Here is a 26,779-nt window from a genome sequence, read left to right on the forward strand (position 1 = left end):
AAAAAAATCTAGCTACTTCCTCTCTTACCAGCTTTTCTTATGATGCAAGAGGTGGATGCTGAGCCCAGGGAGTTGGTGGCCACACAGGTGTAAATACCAAAATCATCAGCATTAACAGAGAGAATAGTTAACAGCTGGAAGTTTTTGAGTGTGGCTGAGATGAGGATCCGACTGCTGCTGTGGATGGGTATCCCATCTGAAAGGCAGAGGATATGAAAATTAAGAACCGTGCAAATTTATACTGAGGAGGCTAAAACATTTTCCTGCGTTCAGCCGCCCTCGTCCCAGCCTACCCCGGAGGCTAGGACCTCTCTAAAGGAGTGTCAAAGTCACCTCTGAACCAGTTGATGTGCAGGGAGGAGTGAGCCGCCGTCCGGCACGACAGAGTTACACACTGTCCTACGGCAGTAGCCTGGTCTATGAGCTCTTCAACAAATGAAGGTGCTGCAAAGAAGAGGAGCAGCAGCTATTCAGAGAGGCCAGCAGAGCTATGCTGATAATAGTTACACGCAAAACATCAGAAAACATTTTTGACCAGTCCGAGGACATTTTGTTCATGCTCTGGCATTCATTTGACCACTGTTTTCTCGAGAATCCCCTGGACATTTAACATATGGGCTCCGTTTAAATAAAGAAGGCCCCTTCAGTCCCACGTACACAGCATGACTGCCCATACACTATGACCAAGACGGCTCTCTCTCTGATGTCCCAAACTTTCCTGCGGAAAGGCACCACGCTCTTCCTCTGGGAATTTTATTGCTCACTATGTATTTAACTGTTTTTGGACAGTAGGGCAGATTTGACCCTTGAAAGGCACTTGAGGAACATCTGCATTGCACAGCCCTGCTGGTACAGCAAAGGCAGCAGAGTCCCTCAGAGGAGATATATGCCACAGCAGGAGTTTTCTACTGGCCTAGCTTATATATGTGGGCAAAACTGAGTGATGACAGCCCAAGGATGAGGGGATCAGACCAAGACCAAGACAACACAGGAAGAGAGAGGAGGAGGGAAAAGCTGGAGGTGGAAGGAGAAAACAGCCCTAGAGCATGATATCTGCTGTGTCCATGGCAAAGGGAGACTTCAGGGTTTCTTCTGTGTCTCTGTGGTGCTGTTAATCCACAGTGCCCAGGATTAATTGCCATCTTCGCACACCTGCCCTTCCCAGGTCCTTGTCGGGGCTCTGGCCGAATACTGCTTGAATAAAGGGAACGCGAGTGAGACTGCAGGAACAGGGTCGAGGCAGTGGCTGGAAATGCCCACGATCCCTGACTAGTTGGAGAGACAGACCTCGGAGGAAAAGCCAGCACTGAGCAGCCACATCTGAGGGGGGCTGCCCCCACATTGCTCACTTCACAGCTCTGTCTCCTGCAACAGCTTGTTTGGCCCTTACACGTGCACACGGGACTGGAGCCTAGGAAACTCCCCAATATCAGCTTCACTATTCCCTCTTCTGCTGTCTGGTGTTTGGACACTCCACTTCTTCTCTTTATAGCGTACAAGTCGAGTTTAGTCCTCTGCAGTAGCTTCCTAGAATGGCTCCAATTTGCAAGCATGGCCACAAGAAGAGTTTTAGCAGGGACACTAGTAATGATATAAACAGAGGAGTCTGGCTCGCTTTGTACGGGTTGGTCCAGGACTATCTCAGGACAGCTATGCAGATCCATCCTTAGCTACTGGCCTCAAGCTGCGCAGCTGTATTCATAGTGATATCTCATGATAAAATTAGCTGATGACTTAGGCAATGAAGAATACCTTTCTCCTTTGGCATGAGGCTTGATAACTTGAATGAAGAGAGTCCCGGTTTCCTCTTCAAAGATCCTTCAGCTCCTGTTAATGGTTCTTTTTCTACTGCTTCACTTCCCAGCACACCAATCTCTGTTACAAAGAAAGGACAAGAAGTTATTCAAGTCCACTATTCTCCCCGCGGCATACATTTACAGCAAACAGTTCTGCACTTCACATATAAATATTTCGGCAGTCACAGGCCTCCTTATTAATGAGCCTTTAGTCAACACAAAAAGTTGTGACAGCTTTTACAAACAGAACGATGTAACGGGAGAACAGGGCATATCTAGGGGAGGCAGAGAAGTAAGGACAGATTGTATTGTCCAGACCTGAATGCCATTAACTTAGGTATACATCCTGCGGTAATTTCACCGACTTCACCCAGTCTCTTTAGCTTTAAAGATTTGTCATTAAGGCCACGGTCAGACAACAACAGCAGAAGTAACTGCAGTGTTTTATCTCCCAACCTTCGCACGTTGCTGCTCTTCTGTCAGTGGGGTAGAAGCTGGGACATTGGGTCATCCAGCCCTGCTCTGCTTTTGTGCGAATTAAGGCAGGTGAATTCAAGCCGCTTCCATGAGCTCTCAGCTGACTTTGCCCTGAAGAGGGGCAGTAACAGGGAGCTAGGGGACAGCCTGAGGACAGCTGATTTCCAAACCTGCCACTGCCAGTTTTGCAGTTACTGTCTAGCCAGGGCCTCAGATACGCTGCAGAAAACGTAAAAGACAGGTTTAGCGGAGCCCAGTTATACCAGCAGATCTATGAAGGTACAAAATGAAATATTTACCTTCCTCTGTCTCTTGCTCAGCAGCTGTCTTTCCTTTCAGCATTCTTGAAATATGGGCAACAGAAGCTTTAACTTTCTTCTTCAGACTTTGCTCCACTGACCGCTCTGCTGAATGAGATCTGCCGTAGGGTTTAAAGAGTCCTGGCTTGCTGTAGGAGCTTTTCTGCTTACCGCTCGGCTCCTTTTGGGAGCTGTACATTTCCTTATGACTCTCTGACCCTTTCCCCATGGCTAAGAGGTTAGTTGCCTTTGAATTCTCAGATAGTTTCAAATGGTTTTGCTTGTTCCTCTCGTCTGCCTCTTCTCTGATGCACAGTCTTTTATCCTGATGCAAATGTCCTGCAGGAGGTGACCTTGCCCTTTCACTAAAAGGTATAAATCGCCTGCCAGTTGCTTTGGGTGGAGGCTTCCTAAAGTTCATAAATTCAAATGGAAAATAGACAATGTCATACAAATCCGAGAAATTCAAATAGGCGGGCTCTACCTCTGATATGTCAAGTTTTGGAGTTCCACTGCCAAGACTGGGTGCTTCATCTGACAGATCTTTGATTTTCACTAAAGACACTTCTGGCTGTTTACCAGTGTCTTTGTTCACTGACACTTGACTGGCTTTTTTTCCAGAATCCAAGCTATCAGTCTGGGAAATGCTTACTTGTTCAGAACTGGGGCTTTCAAACGCTAAGTCCTCCAGATGCTCACATTCATGAGGAGCCATTTGTGTTTCCTGTCCTTTCAGTAAATCTGACTCCTCATGCACAGCAAGGTAGGGTCCTGTGATATCATCCAGCTCAGAGACTTCTCCTCCTCTACTGCTTTGACCAGAAGGAAAGGGACTTTCCATGGATGCTTGGCCACCAGGCTCTTTGTAGAACATTTCTGTGGGAGAAGAGATGTGCTTTCTGCATTCCTCCTGAGCAGAAACTGACTCTGCCCAAACATCCATCTCTTCAGACAGCAAAACCATTTCATCCACTAAGCCCTCCAGGGCAGCAGACTCCTCATCACTGTAAAAAGACGACCTGTGATGTGAGAGCTCCTGACTTTGATTCCCACGGAGCAACGGTGGGACAGGTTTTCTAGCATCAGAGCTTCCACTCCCTGAAGCAGCACCTCTTCCCTCACCATAAACCTTTGGGTGTTCCTCATGTTCTTGCTCATAGACTGAAGTTGGGGCACCTTCTGGCTGCGAAGCAGTTAAAATACCTGGATGCATGCCCTCCAGAGCAGCAGAAGCTTTGCCACTGTGATATGCAGCCTTGTGCTGCTCATATGCCTGACCTTCGGTCTTGGAGAAAGAAGCAGGCATAGGCTGCCCAGCAGTTGGGCTTCCGCTTCCTGAGACAACAGATCTCACCTCACTACGAAGTGCTAGCTGTGGATGTTCTTGCTTTTCACTCTCACACACTGAAGGGAGGCGAATATCTTGTGGCGAAACAGTTGCAGCTGGGGGTCTGCCCTCCAGAACAGCAGGCACCGTGCCACTGCTCCGAGAAGCCTTCCAGTGCACAGCTCCCTTGATTTCAGCCTCATGGACCAAAACGGGAACAGCCTCTGCAAGGGCTGAACCTTCGCCCTTCAGAGCAGCAAGCCTCTCCTTGCTATAAGCCGGCCGTTTCCTTGCTGCTTGGTGTGCTCTGTCGGAGACGGAAGTTGGCGTTGGTTTCGGTGGTGGGACTTCCAGGACGACGGGACTCTTTCCCTTCAGAGCTGCTGATGCTGTGCCTACATGAACAGAGGGCCTTTTGTGCACTTGGCCTTCACCATCACTGTCTGATACTGGAGCAATCCCTGCAATCCCTGGTCCTTCATCCTCCAAGACAGCAGATCGCACATCTTTATAGGTCTTCAGCTTCTGGTGAGTATCTTTGTCAGCTGTTTGCAGAGCGGTTCGGAAACCTGGCTCTTTGCTCTCCAAGACAGTAGTTGCTGGAACGCTTTGATCAAAAAGTTCCGGACTTTTGTCCTTACGTACTGGAGGTGAATCTGTTTCTGTCTGTGGGCTTGTTAAAACAGCAGGCCTATCGTGCTCCATGAGATGAGACTTAGCGTCACTGTGAGCAGAAGGCTTCTGAAGTGAATGCTGCTGGCTTTTGTCTTTACAGGGTGGAATTGAAGCAGTCCTTTTAATAAGGAAGCTTTCACCTTTTAGATCAGGATGGCTGTCAGTGCTGTCAGCAGAGGGCTTTGACTCCTGTTGCAGATGCACTTCTCCCTTACTTGCGGGGGCTGACTTGGAGGTGGTCGCTGACTGTGGAAGAGCTGAAATGGACTGCTCGCCCCCCTGAAGAGCTGTCTCAGAAGCACTCCCAGGGAGAGATTTAGCCTGAATGCCTTCATGCTTTTGAACTGAGGATGCGGGTATATCTGATCGCTGAGCAGTCAGAATGGGGCTTTTGCCTTCTAAATCATCAGCTTCCTCCTCCATGTGAGCAGCTTTTGACTTCTTAAGTAAATGCTTCCTATTCTCACTCCTGTGAGGTGATACTGGAAGTCTCTCTAACCTTTGCACAGTAACAGCTGGGCATCCATTACCCTCACATTGCATGGAAGCAGAGAGTTGTTCTCCTGAACAATCCCTTCTGGTTCTGCTAGCATCCTCTTGCTTTGAAATATCTACAGAACATCCCTTGCCCGGCTCAGCGGAAATGTCGCAGTGGTGACTGCCTTCAGGGCAACTTTCCTGTGATATTGTATCATAGTCTTCTTCCAAAATTTCTTGTTCCAACACTGACCTTGAGGCCCTCAGCCTGTAATCATCCAGTGAACGGCTTCGGCTAGAACCAGCAATGGCAGGATGCGGTGGTTTCCTTGCAGTATCAAATGAAGCTGATTTGGTCAAGGGACCAAGGAGACTTTCCCTGTGCCCTCCATCATCAGACTTGCTTTCTTCTTCTTCTTCCAGCTCAAACTGTTCTAGAAGGGGTTCACGGAGACCACTGAGGGGCACTTTTGAATATCCAGCTTTCCGGAAAGTCCTCCTGGCTCTGTCCAAGTGCCTTCTGAGCTCTCTGCCCGGAGAGGAAGAGCCCCGTGCAGGAAGCTCAGCTGCTTGGCTGTAGAAAGTGCTTTTAATGACACTCTCTCTAGGAACACATATAGGTGGTTTTTCTGTCCCATCCCCAACCTTTTCAGTTTTGTCCTTATCAGATAAAAATGTGTCTGTTTTTTCTTTCTGATGTAGATCCAATGTGTCATCTACGGAAATCTTCACTGACGAAGGTTCAGCTGCATTGCTTTTTGGGGACTGCTCTGCTCCTTCATCTCGAATTTTGGGATGGAGTTCCTTCTCTTTCTGTCCTGCGGTACTTGCCATGAGCTCTTTGCTTTCCGTAGGTGATTTGTCCCCCACCTCACTCTTCACTGAAGCATACTTCCTCCTCATGGGTTTTACTGGAGGCACCAAGATTTTGGAGTGCTTCTCTTCACTTGCATGTTTTGGAGGTTCCTGGCTGCTTGGTGCATCAAAGATGGACAAGTGCAGTTCAGGGGTAGAGCCGAAGTGTCTCTTCTTGGGGAAGTGTGAGTTCTCATTGTCTGAAGAGGAACCGCTCGTACTGGAGGAAGTGCTTTCTTCAATAAGATGTCGGGAGATGGCCAGGGAGGTGTTGTCGTGAGTCCTTTCTAGGATTTCTGGAATGGATCGCATTACCAGGATGGATTTATAGCACATCAGAGACCGCTGAAAAAGCACAACAAAATACAGCACAATCAGATGGAAGCATGGTGTGAGTATGGTAAAAGCAAACATACAAAAATTATCTTCTGCATTCTTGAAGACCACACAGACTAGTTTAATAACACATAGAGTAGGTTTAGGCCTTATTTGCTCTCTGAATCTGCCCCTTCTCTTATTCACAAAGATGAAACTATATTATCTTTAGGGGGACATATTATATTATCTTTAGGGAACATACTTCCTGTTGTGAATGGAGAATCAGGATCCTGCCTGAGATTTTCAAAGAATATTTGGCCATTCAAAGCAGATGGGAAAAGATGAGACATAACTATCTGAGTTTTAACTGAACACATCAGATGAGAGCCTACTTGGAGTGAACGGCCTTAGTTCCACTGACTGCAGCATGACCTATAATGACTTAGGCCAACAGAAGACCTGACACACTGGAGGAGGTAGGATTCATCTGCTCTAACTTCTGAGGTATAAGACATCTCAGCTGAAATTGAGCAGCTGGTCTTCCTTCACAGCCAACAGAGAGAAACAGGCATCTTCAGAAGGCAATAAACCTGGTTGTTTTAGACAACTTTCAGGAAAAGAGGAATCTTCTTAGGACCTGTCTATAATTCATTACCGATTACAAGGACAGGCTAGGCTAGCTAACATAGACACAACTAGGTATCCTATGGGCACTTTCATTAGGACAGATGATTTTGTCCATGTATGTTCTTCAGTCGTTTTGACTTCAAAATCCTACTTTACACTCTACTGGCATATTTCTGTGAAATCCCTCTGCTCTCATATGAGTACTTATTATAGGAATTAGAAAGGAAACAAAATGCTTAAAAAGAAAAGTGGCACAGTCCATGAACATCATAAAAATACCAAAAAACAGAAGAAAAGCCAAATTTTCATGACAAGTTTATGGGCGCTTTCTATAAATAACAAGTATCTTGGTAGCACTTACCACATAAGAGGACTTTTATAAACGTTAGCTCATGACCTTACCAGAGTTATCCACAGTAGGCAAAAGGACTGGTGTTATCTGAGGACATCTGATAACTGAGGAGAGTCAAGGACTCTGACAATGACATACTAACTCAGAGAAAGGATTTGCGTGCATGGATATGCGAGTTGCAGCCTTACTCTCACACCAAACTTACAGAAACTTTAAAATGCCAAGATTCAAATCACTGGCACAGAATCCTGTGCCCCGTGCACTGAGAGTTGTGACACACGATCGACTTACCATGACTTTACAAGCTAGTGCATGTCAGCCGAGACACGACCACGCTGGGTCCATGGGTGTGCTGCTAATAGTGTAGAGGGAGGACTCCTAGTCCACTCAGTGGAAGAGGGCTAAGCCAAGGGACATCCAAATGGTTATCATGAGTCAGCTGAGCATGGGGTGAGATCCAGCTTGCTCATGAAGGCACTTGTTTGTGTCTACACAGACTTGTCTGCAGGTGAGACAGCCTCCAGAATAGTCAATGGAGAGGTGGCTAATACAGGCACTGAGCTCCTTGGCAGTAGGCATCTGCTTTTGGGTGAGCTGAACCCTTCCAAGGCTCTGCTGACTACACTGGTCTCACTGATGTCAGCAGGACTTTACCCACTTAGCTTACATGTACACACCTAAATGAAGGTGTCTTAGTCCTCTTTCAGCGCCTGCTGGAAGACCTCAGTACACAACCCACGACTGCAGTAAGAGCCTGGATAATCTCCTTCTGCCACACCCATTGACCACTCTGCCCTGGGCTTATTCCTCCTTCAGAGCCAACCTGAGAAGATCTCTGCTGCACTCACTGTCCTACCCCAGTAGACTTCAAAAGATGCAAATGTAGTTAAAAAAAAAATACAACTAGAAGGACCAAACAACATAGGTTTAGGTCTACTCACCTGCCACTTGCTCCGAGCCACAATGAATTTGAGCTGCTTGGTATTAATGAAATGAGCTGCATCGAGGGGGAGATTATGCTGTCAAAAATGAAAATAAAAGTAGAATGAGCAAAAAAAAAATTTGATTAAAAAATCCTGACTTCATATGCTGAGAAGTTTTTAGGATTCCCTCACTCTGGAATTGTTTAATTTAGGGAAGTACTCACTTGTTTCATTATAATAGACCAATCCACAATCCCCTCATAGCTAAACTGAAGACAACATCAAACAGCTTCTCAGCAACAAAAGCAAACACTGTCCAATACATATGTGAATTCAGTTCATTTTTTTTAAACTCCTTTCCTTCATTAGAGATTCCAGGCATTTGAATATAAACCACAAATTTTCTCTGCAAAGCCACAGTTTCCTCTCAACACAGACGTATTATATCTGCTCATGCCAGTAGGAATCTTTATCTTTTGAAAGGAAAGACATCCTAACAAGAAAACATCGAGGTGTCTTTTACTTCCGGAGAGCCAGGCCTGAGCTTCTGTGTAGGACAGAGGTAGGAGATCAAGAGAAAAAATAAAACAGGAAATGGTTAACAACCAGGGTGCGTAGCCTTGAGAGCTGCCCCTCCGGAGGTCTCCTCCAACCTCAATTATTTGATGATTCTAATAAAGAAGCAGGACAAACTTACCATGAACCACTTGTGGGACAGACAGTCCAAAGCACTAGGCCTGGCTCTGGTAAGAGAAAAGATGATCATTTTAGGAGCAAGGCACTTTAAACCACCACGGCAAGATTCTCCTGAGAGTGCCTGCATTGCGTGGACGCATGCACACACACCTACATCTAGGTATGACTTTTTGCTGCTGTTTTGGAACCAAAAAGCCAGACAGAAAGACTCTTTCAATCCAACGTTTTCTTCCCATGAGGTAGAACAACCCTTCTTTTTCAGTCTTGGAAAGGTTTCTTGCGCTGAGGCTCCCTGCCTGGAAGGATCCCATGGCCCCCTTCGCAGAGAGCCTCTTTAAGGGAGTCAAGAGCAGCCCTAGGAGTGAGCTTGACTCCCCAGGTGACCAGAGCAAAAATAGCTTTGGCACCAGGCAAAAAGGATATAAATGAAATTAAAAGGTGAGCGCCTGCATTCCTGCTTTCAAGCCTCCTTCTGCACTTGAAAGTGCTTAACCAATGTGGCTCATATTATTTAATTCCTACAAAACTCCCTCGACTTCAGGTATTTGCTAATGCTCTCCCCACTTCTCCAAAACATTTCAGAAACTCATCTGCCTGGAGGGGCTTGGGAGTAAGGCGATCACCATACTAGAAGCAGACCTGTTTTGGAAACTACAGGCAAGTGTTTTTCACGTAACGAATAAAGAAGAGCTGGAATCAGGGCATAAAGCAGCTCATCTCACTCAGCTTTTCACTTTTTAAAACCACTGCAGCTCCGCTGAGCTCAGGCCTGGCTGCCGAGACACCGTCTTTCCACCCTGTCCGTAGGAAGCACAAAAAGGCACTTACTCGGGGCGCTGCTGTAGGATCCGTTTTATAAAATCCTTTGCGTCTTCACTCAAGTGAACGAAATCAGGAAGGGTCCATGAAATTTCACCGTTCTGGATATTTAGAAGGGTTCCTCTGTCGTTCTCTCCAGCAAATGGAGACTTGCATGTTAGGCTTATTTATTTAACACCATAAAATAAAAACAGATATAGATTTTAGACTCATATTTGCTGTTCAGCTGACTGAAGCACAAATGCTTACACAGAGCTTTAAAATGCCTGAGGGACTCATGCATGGGACACGCAATGCTGGCGAACGGTGCGTTCACCTCCCAAGCATCTTTCAGCCCAGCATGACAAGGCACTTGACTGAATTATTTATTCCTGTTTTGCACGTAAGGAATTAAGGGCTTGATTTTGCACAGCTACCGGAGGATGGTTGCTCGAATGGGCAAGAAGACTGAAGCCAACCCATGAGAGTGGCTGTGAAGTCTCTAAGCAGAGACAATCACCAAAGTCCTTGCCAAACGGGAAAGAGTAAAGGAGAAAACGACAAGAGAAATTGCCCTCGTCGTGGAAGGACTCCATGCGTCACTCACTCCAATCCCTCATTTGAAGGTGCCGGAGGCTCTGACTGATGCGGGACTAAGGGATATTGAATGAGTCTCTCCAAGCAGGTTTATTTACCTTAAGTATGTGATGACTCCAACAGCCCTGAGGAGAAAGGGAACACTGATGTCAGATGTCAGTCACTGCTTCTCCCTCCTTTGCAAACACACAGCCCCCTTTTCCTGCCACTTGCCCATCTTTCAAAGGAAAATAAATCCCCAAAGCTGTTGCTTTAACCCTGGCTTTGTTTTTTTTCCCCTTTAGCTGAAATTGCACCTATATAGCATTAAACATTTCACTGTGATCAGAACAGCATTTTTAAAAATTGGTCTCGAGTATTCCTCTGTTTTCAAAGTACACATAAAAGACTTGGAATGTATTTTTGGAGTTTGTTTGTTTTTTTTTTTTTTTTAAAAAAAACCCTCTTAGGAACAGCCTCTCTAGTTGGTGCCTCTGCAACAAAGATCACCTTCTCTAAGATGCTCCTTGGCATTAATTAGCTGTCAGAGTTCAATAACGGTTGACCAGAACAGACAGAAGGAGCTTTAAAGAGCCCTGATGGGTCTTGGATTCCCAATGTTCACTTTCAGTTTCCAGTTGTTATTATCATTATTCCATTTATCTATGAAATGATAAATGGAGACTGCTTTATTAATTGCACCAGCTTTATCAATCTACAGCATAATTCAATCATTAATGCCATTTTTATACCTGTAAGAATGTGGTGTATTGCAAACATTATGGATATGATCAGTAGAAATATTTCTGCACAACAGACTCTCTGTACCACACTACAGTAAATTACCCTAAGGCTGAACGCACCTGCAATGCAATGCAATGCCATATTCCTAAGGAAACATCTGTTTTAACCTGGAGGCTTCAAATTCATGCTATTTAGCACAAAATTTATTTTCAAAGATGCCTGTTACCAGATATCAGTCGCTTTTGAGACTGGTGACTGAGAGACGATTTCTGGGGCAACAAACTCTGGAGACCCGTATTTGCTGATCTGAGGCTCATATGGCGTGATCTTCTGAGCAAATCCGAAGTCACAGATCTTGAGGTCTTCCCTTTCAGGATAAACCATGAGGATATTCAGAGGCTATTAAATAAAACAAAAAGGAGGGCAATTGCCCTTGAAAGAGGGCAATCTTTTATGTTGTAAATAAGAATAATTCAAATAAAGAACACACGTTCCCTGACTGAGTGGCTGCTATAAACTAGACGTGCCGCTGCACATTACCTTAATGTCCAAATGAAGGATGTTGTTGTCATGAAGGTACTTGATTCCTTCCAAAATTTGCTTGATATACAATTTGACCTAAAAATTAAATCAATTATTCAACAACTAATCATTAAACAATTAAATAATTAAAATTAAAGAAGGTTCCTGATTCCAGCCATCTTTCATAAGTGTGAGGAAGCAGAGGTTGAACTAGAAATATTTTTAAAATTGGAATGAACTTCTTACATTAGCCCTTGTAGGTGAAATAAAATGTGAACCAAATATTACCGTGCCAAATGAAGCTGTGCCCAGTGTGCAACCACACTATCCTGCTGGAGCCATTTATATATGAGGAAGCCCTTGCTTAAAAAAATAGAAACATGCTAAAAAGAGATACAGAAATTCCCAGCTTTGATGAACCTTACCTTTAGATTTCAGACTCATCTCTGGCTTGATATGAATCAGGCAAACAGACTTAAAAAGCAAATACATTTTAAAACTGTGTTGTAAACCCATTTTTCTTGACCACGTGTAGAGCAAATACAAATAAACCTGAACGAGGTGTGAAGATTCACAGCTCGCTTCAACTCTGACATTCCTCTAGCTTTGACATTTTATAGTGTTAACCGACATTTTCCCAGAGTATTTCTGAAGAAAAATCCATTTTAGCAGTAACTATGGGAGAGCTGGCCACTAGACCTTGGGCCATGCGAAGCCTTTTGCTCTTTGAGCACACAGAATCGTGAAAAACTTTAGAAACGACCATCTCAGCCCTTGGTTTGGAGACTGCAAAGGACCAGACACAAGTAAAGTCACAAGGGGACAGAGCATTATCAAAAAAAAGCCAAGATACAGGAGCTCCAGCTGACAGAGGGCAAGGAAATGGTAATATTGATAGAACAAGTACAGTCTACGTTAGGCTGGATGCAAGGCTGGTGTTCAAAACCTCTGGCTGTTTCTAGTCACTGCCTGAAGACACTTTACTTAGTAATGAAAGCTGCCGGGGATACATTTTAAATATCGACCCTGTTTTGATAGATTATCACTGGTTCATAAAGATATTCCTGATAGTCAAAATGCAGCGGGAAGCTACTCTTTGCAGAAGGAGAAGCAAGGTGGCACCCACCAATTTGGGACTTTGAAAGGAGAGAGAAAGATTACCTCTGCTTCAGTGACAACACCCTTCTTGAACAAACGGTCGAGGAGCTCTTCGCTGGAGCATCTTGCAGTGGCATTAAGGGAAAATGCAGCTACGGTTAAATTCTCACTTGTGTTTTGCATCCATCTCCACCCAACCGAGACAGTTTGAAGTAAGAGTGAGCAGAATTCACAAGGTATCTCAGGCAGCGCGACACGCACATGATCCCTGAAGGCCTCTATTGCAGAAGTGTCCTCGCAGAAGTGCAATGGCATTGGCCTGCTCTAAACTGGTGCTCCCCACAGGCAGGGCATGGTAGGGATGAGACACGTGCTACAACGTACCTGTTGAGTATGGGCTTTTCCCCGGTGCTCACCCAGACTGGATCTCACTGGGACAGAGCCCTTCACTCCCGGACATTTCAGAAAAGAGCTTTGGTGCTTAACAACTCACTCACACTGTGCACACAAGTGCCCGGACTTTTGCTGGAACATGATACTTCAGTGACCGCTGTGACCATAATGCCTGAGGAGCTCACAGAGCCATGCTATGCTGCAATGTGGAGGAAGACTGGGTGTTTGTTCACCTCAGGCAAAAACTAAATATCGTTATTTGTTCAGTTAGTTACCAGCGAGGTCTGCCCAGTACTTCCCAGCCTCCTCAGAAAAGCAGCACAGAAAAGGATACAACTCCAGGATCAAAATCAGGGTTTTCCGTGTTTCAAACTGATCCAGCAGCCTGGTAATTCTATCATGGGACAGGGGGGCAAGAATATCCCTCTCCTGATGTGCTCGAGCCTTCGTTTTGCTTCGCAGAGGTATGAATTTGGCAGCACAGGACACTCTGTTCCCTTTGTGCACAACTCGTTTCACAAAGCTGAAGCAGCCCCTGTGCAAAATCAAAGGACAAGCCCTGCTCAGGCTTGGTTCAAAGCCCTCTGCGCAGCAGCTGCAGACCTTTCCAGGTCCCAGCCTTTGACGGCTGCCTACTGCTCAGGTCTTAAACTCTCCAACACCACAAGCTGATTTTCCTCTGTGCGAGGTGATATTGCCCTCTCCTGGCTGCCTCCAAAACTAAACAACCAACTTCTACGGAGTGAAAAGCTGTTCCAGGTGATGCAGGCTTGCTGCTGGATCCTTGGGATGGACGTGGGGCTTGTACGTACGTCGCCATGGGGCTGTGACGCTGATATCACCCAAGGGTGCAGCTGTGGGTCCATCACAACCCAGAGACCCACTGGAACACGTTTGGTACCAGCAGATAAGGCAGCCTGCTGGTCACAGGGCTGTCCCCGAGTACAGAAGCTGTCTTGCCAGGCTCTAGCTGCTGTTTATTCCCATTGAGGCTGGAAATCAGAGGAGGGGTCAGATGCTGGCCTCATCTGTGCAGGCCACCAGGTATCTGTTATGGTGGGGAACGGGTGCTGCTGTCCCACCAGGCAAATGCAGGTATTCCAAGGAAGCTGCTGGGTTTTCCCAGTGGCAGTACTTAAGGTCCATGTCTTGGGCACCCTTCCCTGGGTACCCTTTGGGTATTGCTTTGCCTAGATAGCATCAGCACTGTTTCACAAGCTGCTCAGAAAGCTGGGATGGGTCCTCCTTACTTTCAGACTCTTTAGACAGCGACTTGCTCTGTACCGAAGCAGCAGCTCAGACGGGCAGTTAGATATTCCCTGCAAGGACGCTATAAAGCTGGAAAATTATTTACCTTCCGATCTCCTGCTTAACCTCATAGAGGGAATGGAGCTTTCTCCGGGTGGCCACTTTCTTCGCTGCTTGGTCTTTCTTAGCTTTGGCAATGAAAGAAAAGGTAAGGATTAATATTCAGATTACAATGCCTTGCAAATAATGCGCAAAACTATCACAGGACAACTTAAGGCAGGGAAAATTATCAGGGTCCTTCTCTAAGCTTCTGCACACAATTAGGTGTAGCTGTTTGATGAAAGAGCCTGCCAACATGGACTTTGGGGCTGTATCTTCATCTGACATACATCAGAAGAGCCATGCTAAAGAGCGGAACACCATCGGAAGTATGGCCCCCCCTTCTGTGGTCCATTGCATCAGTTCATCATCTAGTCTCGAAAAAAAACCAGCTTATTTCTTCATAGATGTAGTTCATTAGACCATTTACCCTCACGGGATCCTACCATGTTGGTAGCATGCAAATGCCAAGCAGGAATACAGGGGAGATACCATACCAGAAAAAGACTGCAACAGAATATATTTTGCAATGGCACTGAAAGCAACTCATGGAGCTGAAAAAATTAAGTTACCTTCATGTACAATAAGCTCTGCTTTGCACAAAACCTCTCCTCCAGCGTTTTTGGCAACACAGGTATAAACACCACCGTCTTCTGAGACAACATTGTCCAGGACTAAGAAATATGTTGTTCCTTCCTTCACTTGATGGAGCCTGTGGCTGTCTGTCAACAAGGAAGTGCCCTGAGGGAAAGAAATGATATTGTGGCACTGAAAATCAAGACAGAAATAGATGTTCCTTCTCTTCAAGGAATGAGATACACCAGCAGGGCTAAAACACAAACCCTTTAAGCATTTAGGCTAGCAAACCTCAATAATAAAACGCTGGCTGACAAAGTCCCCCACGACTAAATGTTTTTCAGCTTCTACGCTATTCATTAGCATTTTTTGTTTAACATCCCATTCATAGGGAAAAAGGCTTGGGAGAGATCACCAGGGCTGGTTTTCCCTTCAGTTCTCCTAGGCAAGAGGCAGTCAGCCCAGGGGAGCCCAAAGAACATCTGCTTAACTCCTGCCTGGTCTCCAGCTTGTGCTGGCTCGTCTGCTGCTTAATATAGTCATATATGATCTGAAAGGAGGGCGTGCATGACACAATTTACACAGCAGATTATGACAATTTGCAGAAGGATCCTATTAGACTGCCTGAGTGGGAAATAAAATTCCAGATGAAATTTAATACAGATAAATGTAAAGTGACGCTACGTTATTTTCCCGTATGAAATGTTGGGCTCACAGCTGATCCTTATTACACTGGAACAAAATTTTGGGCTACAGTAGCTCCGTGGCAACATCAGCTCAGTGCTTGGTGGTAGTCAGAAGTATACCACAGGTTACAAGTTATTAGGGGAGAAATGAAGAATAAGATTGAAAACGTCATCTTGTAAATCCTTGGTTTGCCACGGGTGCTTGATGTGGCAATGCACTTTCTGCAATTGCTTCCACGTGAGGACTGATGGAGCAAGCTGGGACTCTTCAGCCTGGAAGGAAGCTCTATGATACAATACGATATTACAGAGCTCTACAAAATCACAAATAGCCTGGAGAGAGTGGGCAGGGATTAACTGCTTCTGGTGGAAGAACTAAGGGCCACCACGTGAAGCTCGTGGCAGATATGCACAGAACAACCAGAAGGACACAACACATTGTAGATGGATCGAACTCTTTGCCAAAGAAGATTGTACTTGCAAGAAGCTTACGTGGCTCCAAGGGGAGTCTACATAAACATGTGGAAGGGAGCTTCATTGTGGGTCAGTAAATAGATAAAATTCAGCTAGTTCAGGATATCTCTGAGCTGAAAATGTCAGAGATTGGGAGAGCATTAAGAGGGTATATCATATATTCTTGCCTTGTGCTATTCTTTCCTAGCTGTCCGTGTGTGTGTGTGTGTGCGTGTGTGAGGGGGAGGTTCTTGGTTTGTTGTTTGTTTTTTAAGGGTTTTTTTGTATTTTATTTACTTCTCTGAGTAGCTCATCCTTGCACTTTCCAGACGGAAGATAGAAAAAACTGGAATAAAACTTATGTGTACAAAACCAGTTTGTTGGACAGGAGAGTTACAGGCAATCATTACTGAAAAATGCTTGCTCACTTCAGGGGCACATCAGTATTCTGAGGAATAATAAATGATTTCTCTTTCCTTTCCATGGGATACTCAAGGTCATTAGTCACTGGTTTTTTTTACTAACTTGCTATAGAAAAGATACAGTACGTGGAAGTCATGTTGACAAACCGTTCTTGAGCCCATCCCTGACCCCAAAACTACAGTACACATCTTGGTGGGTCTCCGGCAGCCACCGATCCCACTTTCTGCGCATCTTGGTCTCCTAAACCGTCTTGGTTGCCCCTCCCTGCTGAAGGGGCTACAGTGACACTGGAGACAACACAGGTCAAGGTGCATGGTTGTGGTGAACCAGTACAGCTGTTCCTACATTGTCCTCTCATGAAAAGGCACTTCTGGGCACAAATTGAAACACAGGAAATTCTGTCTGAACATAAGAAAAAAACACTTTCTTTACTGTGGGGGTGGTTGAACATTGGAAAAGATTGTCCAGAGAAGTTCTGGATTCTCCATCCTTGAAGATATTCAAAACCCAACTGGACAGAGTCCTGGGCAACCTGCTCTAGCTCTTGAGCCGTGGGGTTGGACTAGACGATTTCCAGAGGTTCCTTGGAACCTCAACTATTCTCTGATAACATGAAAGAGAAGGTAGAAAAAATATCTCCAACACCCAACAGGCATTTGCGGGTCCCAGAGACAGCTGAAGCTGATTTGACAATCTCTGTATCACAGTCTATAGACGTGACCCCGAATCAGTGTAAGAGGCATAGGATAAAAGAATAAAAGAAATTCCCCACAAAAATACTGCTCTGTAATCCTTTCTGTGGTCCTTATTCCCTGTCAGGGAAACATCTTCACTCACCTTAAACCACAAAACAGTAGGCTGAGGGTTTCCTTCAATAACTGCCTGAAATTTGGCAGGCTCCCCAGAATTCACCTGCACATCCTCGATTGTCACTTGCATGTAGGGTGCACCTGGTGAGACACAAGGGTTTGCGGCCATCACGATACCATAAATTTATTCATGGTCTGCTGATGAAAGCTGAGTTACTCAAATGGGATTTCCAGGACTGGCCATTTAGGATGTGACATTGGTTGAATGTCAAATCAAGAGATATCACAGCATCATATATGGGTTTATTTTCACTGGCATTACCTTTAGCCCTCCTGTTTGCTGGCTTATGCGTTATTTTTTGTTTAATAGTTACTGCTCGAGAAATACAAGTACTTCAGAAAACAGACACCGAGAGATATCACCGAAGGAGAAGACAACGGGACAATCATGGGACCAGGGAGAGGAAAACAAGGTTGTTCCTTACTTGTTGGGGTCTTCTCCTCAGTCTTATACACACGAGTTCTTTCCGTGGTCTCAATATAAACTTCACTGTGCATATCCCAGACCACATCTCCTTCTCTTCTATACCAGTCTCCTGCCTCCGTGGCTGGTGATGTTCTTTCATGAAGACCAAGAGTAAATATCATTACACAGTCACACACAACTACGGAGATATAGGATTAGACTCTCAAGTTTACCATTATTTACTTAAACTTAATACAAGAAGATTTTGTTTGGGGAATTAATTTCTCCCCAACTTTTTCCATCCTTCTTGCACGACACACAAGTTAACAGGACTCTAAGGATTCCACTAAACCCACAAGAATCACTTTGAGTCACCACCTACTTCCTTAACTAGGACTTGTTTCTCTTACGACAAAGTCTGCCGTGTTCAGAAATCTGTGTGCAGGATCTGTATTTACCTGGTGATGGGAACTGTGCGTTCCTGAGCCCTTTCCGCTCCAGCAGCCGTCTCTTTGCGGGAAGGACCAGGCCTGGGTTTTGTTGCACTTGGTTCTTCAGTTGGAATTTGGCTTCGTGCTTTGTCTGGCAGCAGAAATAAGGCAAGTTAGACACGTCACTGATGAAGGCACACCTGAAACCAGTCTCCGATCGAGTCCATCTGACTTCAGCCAAGAGCAATCGCTGAAGCTAAGAGGAGGATTTGGCCCTTTTGAGAAGACAACATGCAGCAAAGGGATTGAATAACATCTGAGACGCTGAATGATGGAACACCGGTGACTGGGCAAAACTAACTTTTTTTTGAGGAAACACACACAGGCACAAATAGGAAAGGCAGCCAATAGGGACGCAACAAGAAACATGATAACTGAAAGGAAAATGTCTATTCAATGCATCCATTTTACTAGATAATTTAAGTGTGTTTGACTTCCACCATGTGGATATGATGAAATGCCCAGTGCTCGATGGCAGTTTAGATAGTCTTATTCTTTATTATTTTACCAGATGCATCCTCAAAAATTGGTTTGATCTTCCATTCCAAAAGTAACCAATTGTCCTTTGATATTGACTGTTTGAGCTACCTCCTAGGATAAAGAGCGTCAGCCCCTTTTTCATCTGAGGAGTCAAACGTCAAATTGAGAGACATCATCTTCCCAGCAGGAAAGGTCTTTGGCGGAGCGCTCTGGGAATGTTTAATGATGGCTGGTTTTGGAAAAAAAGCAGCAGCTTTCAGGAACGGCATAGGACAGCTCTCCCAGGACGGAAAACATGGTTATTCACAGCATTACTGGTAGGATCAGAGAGCACAGGTGGATAGGAAACGTACTTGTGCTTTCCTATAGCCAGCACTGTTGAAATATTTGCCTCTTTTTCAATCAAAGTGCGTGATAAAAGGGACAGCTGTCAAGTCTCCAATTTATTAAAATAATTCCCCATGTTAATAACACCTTCAATTGTTTAAAGTGAAAGGACTGAAAAACTATTCCATTTGCTATTCACTGCTCCATCGTTTCTTTAGTTACAGCTAAGTAAATAATCTGTCCTATTTGGCATCTGCTTCTGATGATTTTTGAGTCATCCCGCTTTACCAGAGGTTATTTTCATGGATAATTTTCCCCTAAAAAGGAGAAGAGGCTTTAAAGCCCATTCATTTCTCATGTTGGATTGTTGGGTCTGATTCCATGAAATCCATCTTTTCTTGTTAAGTTTTAGACAAAAAGATCCCATTTTTTAAACAGCATCTGGAGTCTGCAGGCTGAAGGTTGCTTGACAGTGTCCTTTTTAGGTCACACTGGTTTAAGGACAGTTATTCTGATTTGACACAGTGACCACTCAGACAAGTTGTTATGGCAGCAAGCATAAGGAGAAGCAGAAGAAGGACTGCAGCCCACTCATATTTTTAAAAACAACGCACGCATGAAAGCCAGATTCTCCTAGCAAGACGTAATCACGCACAGCATTGGTTTTAATCACAGGGCAACTGCTGAGTAATCTATTAAGTCTCCAGTGCCAGTGAAACGCAAGTGAAGTTGTCATGCCCAAGATCCTAGAAAATCCATGGCAGCCAGTAAGGGGGTGTTAAAGAAATTTCCAGCTTGCTAATGGCAAAGAGTTAAAAAAAAATAAATGAATAAATAAAAAGAGAGAGAGAAAGAGAGAGACAAAAGGAAAAAAGAAGCAACCTTCCTTCCCCCATCTCAGCAAATCCAAAACCAAATAACTTCTGAAATTGCAATGGAAAAAAAATACCCTCAAAACATTAAAACAAGTCCAGAACTGGAAAAATCCTCTATGCCTCCACTTTGGAGAGGTGGCAGACTAAAAACTACGCTTAGATATGAAGCCAAGCTTGTGTCCCCAGCCTATAGCCCCATGCGTAGTGGTGTCTGAATGTTCTCTCTTAACCTGCAACTGTTCAGAATACAAAGGAACAAAAAAACTTAGGAAAAAATCATTATTGGTGAGTTCAGCAATTTTGTCTCTCTTGACTTCCATAGGACATTTTCCCGCTTAATTCCAGACCTACCATGCCCTGCAGCAATTTGGGTTTGGGTACTGGCTTCGTGAGCTATCAGAGGAGGCCCAGTTCCCCTTTCTGAGCAGGCAGAAGGCACGGACTCGAGAAGGCCGAGACCACCAGCTCCTCCTCTCGCGCCTGGCGGAAGAGTCACAAGCAGTGACGCTGAATCCACAAGCTTCCTTAGAGCCGTCTTGATCTCCTTATCGGCACGTTCGAGTGAGGCCTGGACAGAAGTCTCCGTCTCTGACTGTGGGGAAGTCTCTCCTATAGACAAGAAGAACAGCTTTTCTCTCTTCAAGGTAAAAGGAACGTATCAGTGTCACCCCACCCACCACAACCAAAGGAGACATTTGCAGTTGCGTCCTTCTCCCCAGCCCTAGAGCAGGGAGTTGATGCCGAAATCCCAGCAGGAGGGACCCTAGCTAGGACTCGCAATAAGGAGCTCGGCACACCGAGCTCCTGGCAGACGTTTCTCACCATGCTGCAATCACTGCACCGCACTGCGCACACACTCAGCCTCCCATCAGATGACCTGCAGAACATGGGCGGTAACAACGAACGAAGGAGGCCAGCTCCAAGCTCAACTCTACGTGGGCTGCTCTGACAAAAATACCTCTATTAAGACCAGCGGGATGAACCCAGCTGTGCCCTGTTGTGCCGATACGGAGCCTTATGTGCAAGAACGATGTTATTCCTGCAGAGAAGGGGAAGGAGGAGTGAGCAGGTACCAGACTGACCAGCGCTTCTGGAGAAGGGAGGGGGAAGGATGACAGGGCTGATAATGAGCTTATAAACCTGAGAGGACGGCAGAAGAGACCGTGAAGCTACCACTTACAGAATAATGTATTTGTCCTACTTTGCAATACCAGATTTGCTGGGCCCTGCACTGGAAACTAGCTGAAATTTAAATATTTGTACAGGACTGTGCCACTGCAAGGCACTGTAGAGGCTAGGTCAGCTGGTGGGTACAGATGAAGTAATGTACAGAGGTTGTACACAGAGAAGCATTACACAGAGGAAAACGCAACTCCGACCTCAAGACAACTCAAAGTCTTGAGGGCAGAGAGAAGACAAAAGCTTTTCACACATATAAATGGCTTCTCAAGCTCATGTCCTTGCAGAACAACTACCCCGTAGACAAATAACATGGTTTCATTCCCAGTCAGCGCTGGCAGGATAGGATAGGATAGGATAGGATAGGATAGGATAGGATAGGATAGGATAGGATAATTCGGATTGGAAAGGACCTCAAGAGGTAATCTAGTCCAATCTCCTGCCCAAGACTCTTTCCACTAATCTCGACAAGGTACAACAAAGGCACAGACAATATCTAGCAATATCCTCAACTACTTATCAAGATAGACAAAATCTGTGCCAGATTAAGACTTTTCCTCATGTCCCTGATGTGGCTTGCAAAGCAAGAGTGCCAACCCAAACCATAATTTGGGCCACGACAAAACTGGCTAAAAAGCTCCATTTTAAAACACCCTGTTTTGGTGCCTAAACCTTCAGTATTTTAAAAATGTTTCCCATAGGAATAAGAAACAAATACTACCCCCGTGGGTAGTAAAAAAGCATTCTGATTGTTTTTTTGGCAGCCTATAAAATCCCTTGCCCCAGGGTTGAGCATGTGCCAAAAGGCCCAGCTCTGCAACCTTTTGAGCCAATTCGCAAGGAGAGTTAGCAGGTATCATGCTGACAGAAAAAAATAAGAGCACTTGCATACAAATGAGGAAATTCCCACTTTGCAGATGTCCACTGAAATGCCCATAAAGTGAGTTTCCAGCTGTTAGGAGCAATGATAATTAGCGGCAAATAGCCATGATGACTATACTGCAAGTCCAAACCTACACAGAACTATCTCAGAAAACATGTGCTTCTCCTTGTTTTTTATTTTTCCTAAGTTTGTCCATCCTTACCCTGTGAGAGGCTCAGACATCTTCCCTGAAGTTGGGATTTTTTAATAAAGACAAAAAATCAGATGTTCTTCCTTGGCAGGATTTGTCAGCGCAAAGGAAAGCTCGAAATGAAAAAACAAAAGAAATTCTGCCTCAAAAATGGGCTTGATTCCCTCAGCCTTCGCCTGATTTTAGGTTTGGCCCTGACTTGTTTGATGTCATTCACACAGAGGAAAGTCCTGTAGCTGTTTTGATTCTGCTCCTTTCCCATCCTTGAGAAAATAAATTCTCGTGACAGACCTCAGCAGGCGAAAGTTGAAGCCTGCATTTGCATCAGCCCCCTTTGAAGACATCTCATTGGATTTTTGTTTTTAATATCCTTCCCATGAGCAAGATTTCAGTTCCGGGTTTGTTGAGGGAAGAAGCAAGTCTTGCTCACTCCATGTCCCACCAGCCCGTCATTGTTCATCAGCACTGATCTGGATGGAAGATGCTTAAATATTTCTCTAGATAAATCTTGCGATTCCTTGATGTTCCTGCTGCGATTGCCACCACCTGGTGCTGTCCTATGAGCTGGGCAGCTGCCAATAAGTGAACTATTTGGAAATAAAGGAAGCACTCTTAGTATCTCTTGGGGAGAAAATATATTTCAGTTTAACCAGGCTTAATTTAATTATGGTATCATGGTCAAATCAATTAAACGCTCTTTTTGCAAATGAATATACTCGCCCTTCGTCCCCTGGGCAAACAGGTATAACGTGACCAGAACTGGGCAATGATGTTTTACATGGAATAGATGCGAGCCTGCAGGATGACCCTGACAGTTGTTAACATGTGGTGGCCGCGGGGCTAGCACAGCTTCGTTCAAAGTCAACCCTGCGTCACACGCGTGCACCTCTAGCTCGAACCAGTGGTGCTTTAAGCTCAAGTTAAGAGGACTGCTGAGGCAGAGGTTCTCCAACACTTCTGGCTCGCGAGCTACTGCGGCATTCAGAGCTCCTCCATGCTGCTCATCCAGCCCCTTTCCTCCCTGTTTAGTGATGGCACACAGAATCAAGCTACCAAAATGAGGAGTTTGAATTTGAGCTGAGGTTAAGTCAAACTAACGCTGCGGTGAGGACACACCCGTGGCAGACAGGTATTTTCCCGGTTCCAAAATGTTATATGGGAACCTTTCGGCCCGCGCTCTCTCTCAGGCCAAAACCCAGGAACACGACACCGACACATGTTTTGAAGTTCCACTTCAACCTTGAAGAAGCATGCAAGGGGATGAGCATTGCTCAAAATTATCCAGTCTGAAATCTGAGTTGGAAGCATCCCTAAAAATAGGTTCTTTTGCTTCAACGCTTCTGAAACTGTCCCTAAAAACTGCAGCTAGAGCCCACCTAGAGTCACGTTCTTGGGTTGCAACCCAACTCCTGCTGAAGTCAATGGGAGAAGTGGACTAGCTGGTGGAGCACTGAGTGCCGTTAATAAACAAAAACACAGAAACCCGGTGATACAGAACATTTATTGATATTAAGTCAGCAGCTAACAGATCTTGCATTCAGATTTTTTTGTCCTGCTGTTTTGTATCTCAAGCCAACCGAGCTTTCCACTTCTTTAATTTACCTGCAGGAATTATAGTAAAACATTCTTTGTATTAAAATTTTTAATACAACTGTATGTTTTCATCTACACGAAATAAATTCCCACACATCTCATTAGTTATCTACACAGTTTAATCACTTACAAGCATAATTATTAACCTCTAGGAAAATATTTTGAAAATAAATGTAAGAGACTTTTCATAAACCTTTCAGGTTTTGAACAGGCTTGCACAGGATTTTAAAAATTCCTTTAAATTAATTCTCTTTTGCTTAAATTTCAAAAGAAAATGTAAACAGATGTTAATTGCTTTGGACTGATGAATTGAAATATAGTTATTTCTTCTATGACATCTGAACTACAATTTTCCAGCTTGTTTTAAAAACAAAAAACAACAAAAAAACAAAAAATGAGCATCAATCAGATCAGGAGGAAACCTCTACATTCCTTTATACATCTGGATCAGCCTTATGGATGAATATTCTATTTTTAAAGACTATTAAAGGACAAATTCTTTTCTCAGCAGCATCTATGTAAATCTGAATCAAATCCACTTAGTCCTGTGGAATTATTCGGGATTGATAATGGAATACCTGAGATCAGAATCAGTCCCAATAAGAAAGAAATATTTTCAGTTTCAAAGGGATTTCCGTGTTGTATGTCTGCTACTTTCCAATATACAGTGCAATATATGAAAAAGCACTAATATATATCCATTGTATTGCTTAATTATAAAATGAACAGTATAAACCAAAGAGTTGCTATCAAAAACAGAAGAGTAACACTAAAGAGGCTTGATTTCTTTCACCACATGTAATCACTGGAAAAGTGTCCTGTATCATGAGGGTAGTGCACATGTTATTACACATAATATTCTGTCCAGATATTGCAATGAAAAAGGCTGCAAAATTAATGCATTCATTTCAGTCACCACACAATCAAGGTGCAGCCACAGGAGAGAGGGGAAAAAAAAAAAAGTATTCTTTTCTACAAGCACCTTTCTTAAATTCAATCCCCGTTAGGGGCAATATCCCCTGGAGGACTCTAGAACAAGTTTCACGATATTACCTAGCTGGGAAACACCGAGACAGACCATCACACACCAACATTTCCAAGGCAAAAACTCACTCAAACCCCTTCAGGCTAGTTAGAAATTCAACCGTGCCTGAGCATTTCTGGTTTTCCTGCACCTTCCAAAAGAAAACATTTGTTGCACACAGCTCAGCTGGGAAAAGACGTTGGACTTCTCGCCTCATACCTCCATCAGATAGACAGGGCCAGCGCTTGCTCCTGTTGAGAGCAATGACAAACTCCAGCTGACTTCAACCAATATTTGGCTGGGCCTATGAGCCAATACTAGGACCTATGAGCCCATTTCTTTCCAGGACTGAGCGACTTTTGGAAGGTCTGTGCAACACCCGTTTTCGGTGAAGCCAACAGGAATGGGCCATGCTCAGCATATCTCAGTGGCATTCAGTCCCTTGAAGGACCGTGTTCTTAACCATATTCCTAGCCTTCCCCGTGCATTTGGCACTCCCGTGGCAAAGCTCCAAGACAACCCAACCCAGCGCGGGAGGGGTGACCTCTACGACACAGCTAAACACACATGGCTACAGTAATACGATGCAATTGCAACTGGCAGTGCTTCCAAGCAGCCCAACTCATTATAACGTTACAACCAGGTGTATTTTTCAACCAGATATTTGTGGTAAAGTTCTCTCTTCTTTCTTTTTCTTTTTTTATTGTCTTTGTGCTCCTGTATTTTGCTGTAGCTCAGTGGCAGATTCCTTTTAGCAAATTTAGGAGACATTAACCATCAAACCGTTAACAGTACCGTTTAACCACTGGCATGTACAGGAGATCAAATACTCTGGTTTATCCTTCTAATGTTTCGTCACAAAGACCACATTTGTCATTCTTTATGTGTATTAGCTTCTGATTATAGATGCAGTAAGCATTTTGTGCTGTCCTTTAGCCTTTTGGCGCACATTAGGCAAATCTGTATCTTAACAGGTACGGTTTATAAATCCACAATGCTCAAATGCAGAATAATGAAACCTCTATCTTTAGACAACTAGGAAGTGGACTTGAAAATAGGAGTAATTTTAAAAAGCTTTTTTTTTTTTTTTTTTTTTACTTAAATTGGAAAAGAGTAGTGAAATCCTTGTCTTCCTCAAGTCAGTGGGACTTTGACCACTGACTTCAGTCAAATCAGGATTTCAACCAAAAGGTTTGAGCAGCCCTTTACATTCCTAGTAAACGCAGTATTTTCTCTATGTTTCATTCTGCAGTAGAAGTTTAGAATAATTTTAACCAGACTGTGCATGTTGAAAGGTTTATGAAGGAATTTTTGGTAGAGCTAATTGGTGTCAAAAGTGTACAGTAAAGTCAAAGCAGTGTGAAGCTTCATGACCTTCTGGCATACACAGTGACGGGAGATTGCTTTAGGTGAAAACACTTCTCCCACCCTGGCTGCTGAAAGATGTTGAAAAGCTTAGATACTTTCACCTTCTTGCTACACCATAATTTACAAATTAGCACTTTAAATCATTTTTAAGTTCATGGACAAAACTGTCATTTATATTTTCGTCACAGGCAGGAGAATCAGGCTTTTCCTAAACCTACCATCACTGTTTCACTATGGAATGATATATGTTCACCTTGATCAAAGCTTTTAAAATTATAAACTGATCTGACACACATGTTCCCTTTAAGACTGGAAAAGCTCTACATGTCATATTTAAATACATTTTCTCAAAGGTATTGCCTCGCACATGTTTCCTTGCAATCCTCACCACCAATTCCCTTCACCTAGAACATTTTCTTTTTCTTTTCTTTTTTTTTTTTTAAATGCTGCTTTCTTTTGTTTTTAAAATTATGCTTGTATCTGTTCAGCTCTGGGAGAGGTCTTCTGTGCTGATATGCAACGTAACAGGCTCGCCAATCGTCCCATAGCTGAGGGTTCTTGTGGAAACTTCAGTTTTAAAGCTTGACTGCCCGTTGTCTGCCGAGAGCTGGACTTCGGTGCAGAATGACGGTTTCACTGTGAAGGAGGGACCAGGA

The 26,779-nt window shown here is 44.3% G+C and overlaps 1 protein-coding gene across 1 annotated transcript in view; it reads right to left on the minus strand.

Moving 5' to 3' along the window:
• LOC106483823 (obscurin-like) overlaps positions 1-26,779 on the minus strand; it is a 177,615-nt gene that overhangs the window by 7,435 nt on the left and 143,401 nt on the right. Inside the window, exons 90-107 of the mRNA XM_067292221.1 lie at positions 20,238-20,495; positions 18,172-18,295; positions 17,733-17,866; positions 17,276-17,388; positions 14,873-15,041; positions 14,308-14,389; positions 13,288-13,488; positions 12,624-12,684; positions 11,481-11,558; positions 11,167-11,339; positions 10,316-10,342; positions 9,651-9,803; positions 8,824-8,869; positions 8,145-8,222; positions 2,573-6,251; positions 1,753-1,875; positions 334-444; positions 29-196 (exon numbers count right to left, since the gene is read on the minus strand). Of these exons, the coding sequence (XP_067148322.1) occupies positions 29-196; positions 334-444; positions 1,753-1,875; positions 2,573-6,251; positions 8,145-8,222; positions 8,824-8,869; positions 9,651-9,803; positions 10,316-10,342; positions 11,167-11,339; positions 11,481-11,558; positions 12,624-12,684; positions 13,288-13,488; positions 14,308-14,389; positions 14,873-15,041; positions 17,276-17,388; positions 17,733-17,866; positions 18,172-18,295; positions 20,238-20,495 (5,778 nt within the window). The remainder of the gene's footprint in view (positions 1-28; positions 197-333; positions 445-1,752; positions 1,876-2,572; positions 6,252-8,144; positions 8,223-8,823; positions 8,870-9,650; positions 9,804-10,315; positions 10,343-11,166; positions 11,340-11,480; positions 11,559-12,623; positions 12,685-13,287; positions 13,489-14,307; positions 14,390-14,872; positions 15,042-17,275; positions 17,389-17,732; positions 17,867-18,171; positions 18,296-20,237; positions 20,496-26,779) is intronic.

The sequence above is a fragment of the Apteryx mantelli genome, chromosome 2 (genome assembly GCF_036417845.1).
Source record: "Apteryx mantelli isolate bAptMan1 chromosome 2, bAptMan1.hap1, whole genome shotgun sequence".
NCBI classification, from domain to species: Eukaryota; Metazoa; Chordata; class Aves; order Apterygiformes; family Apterygidae; genus Apteryx; species Apteryx mantelli.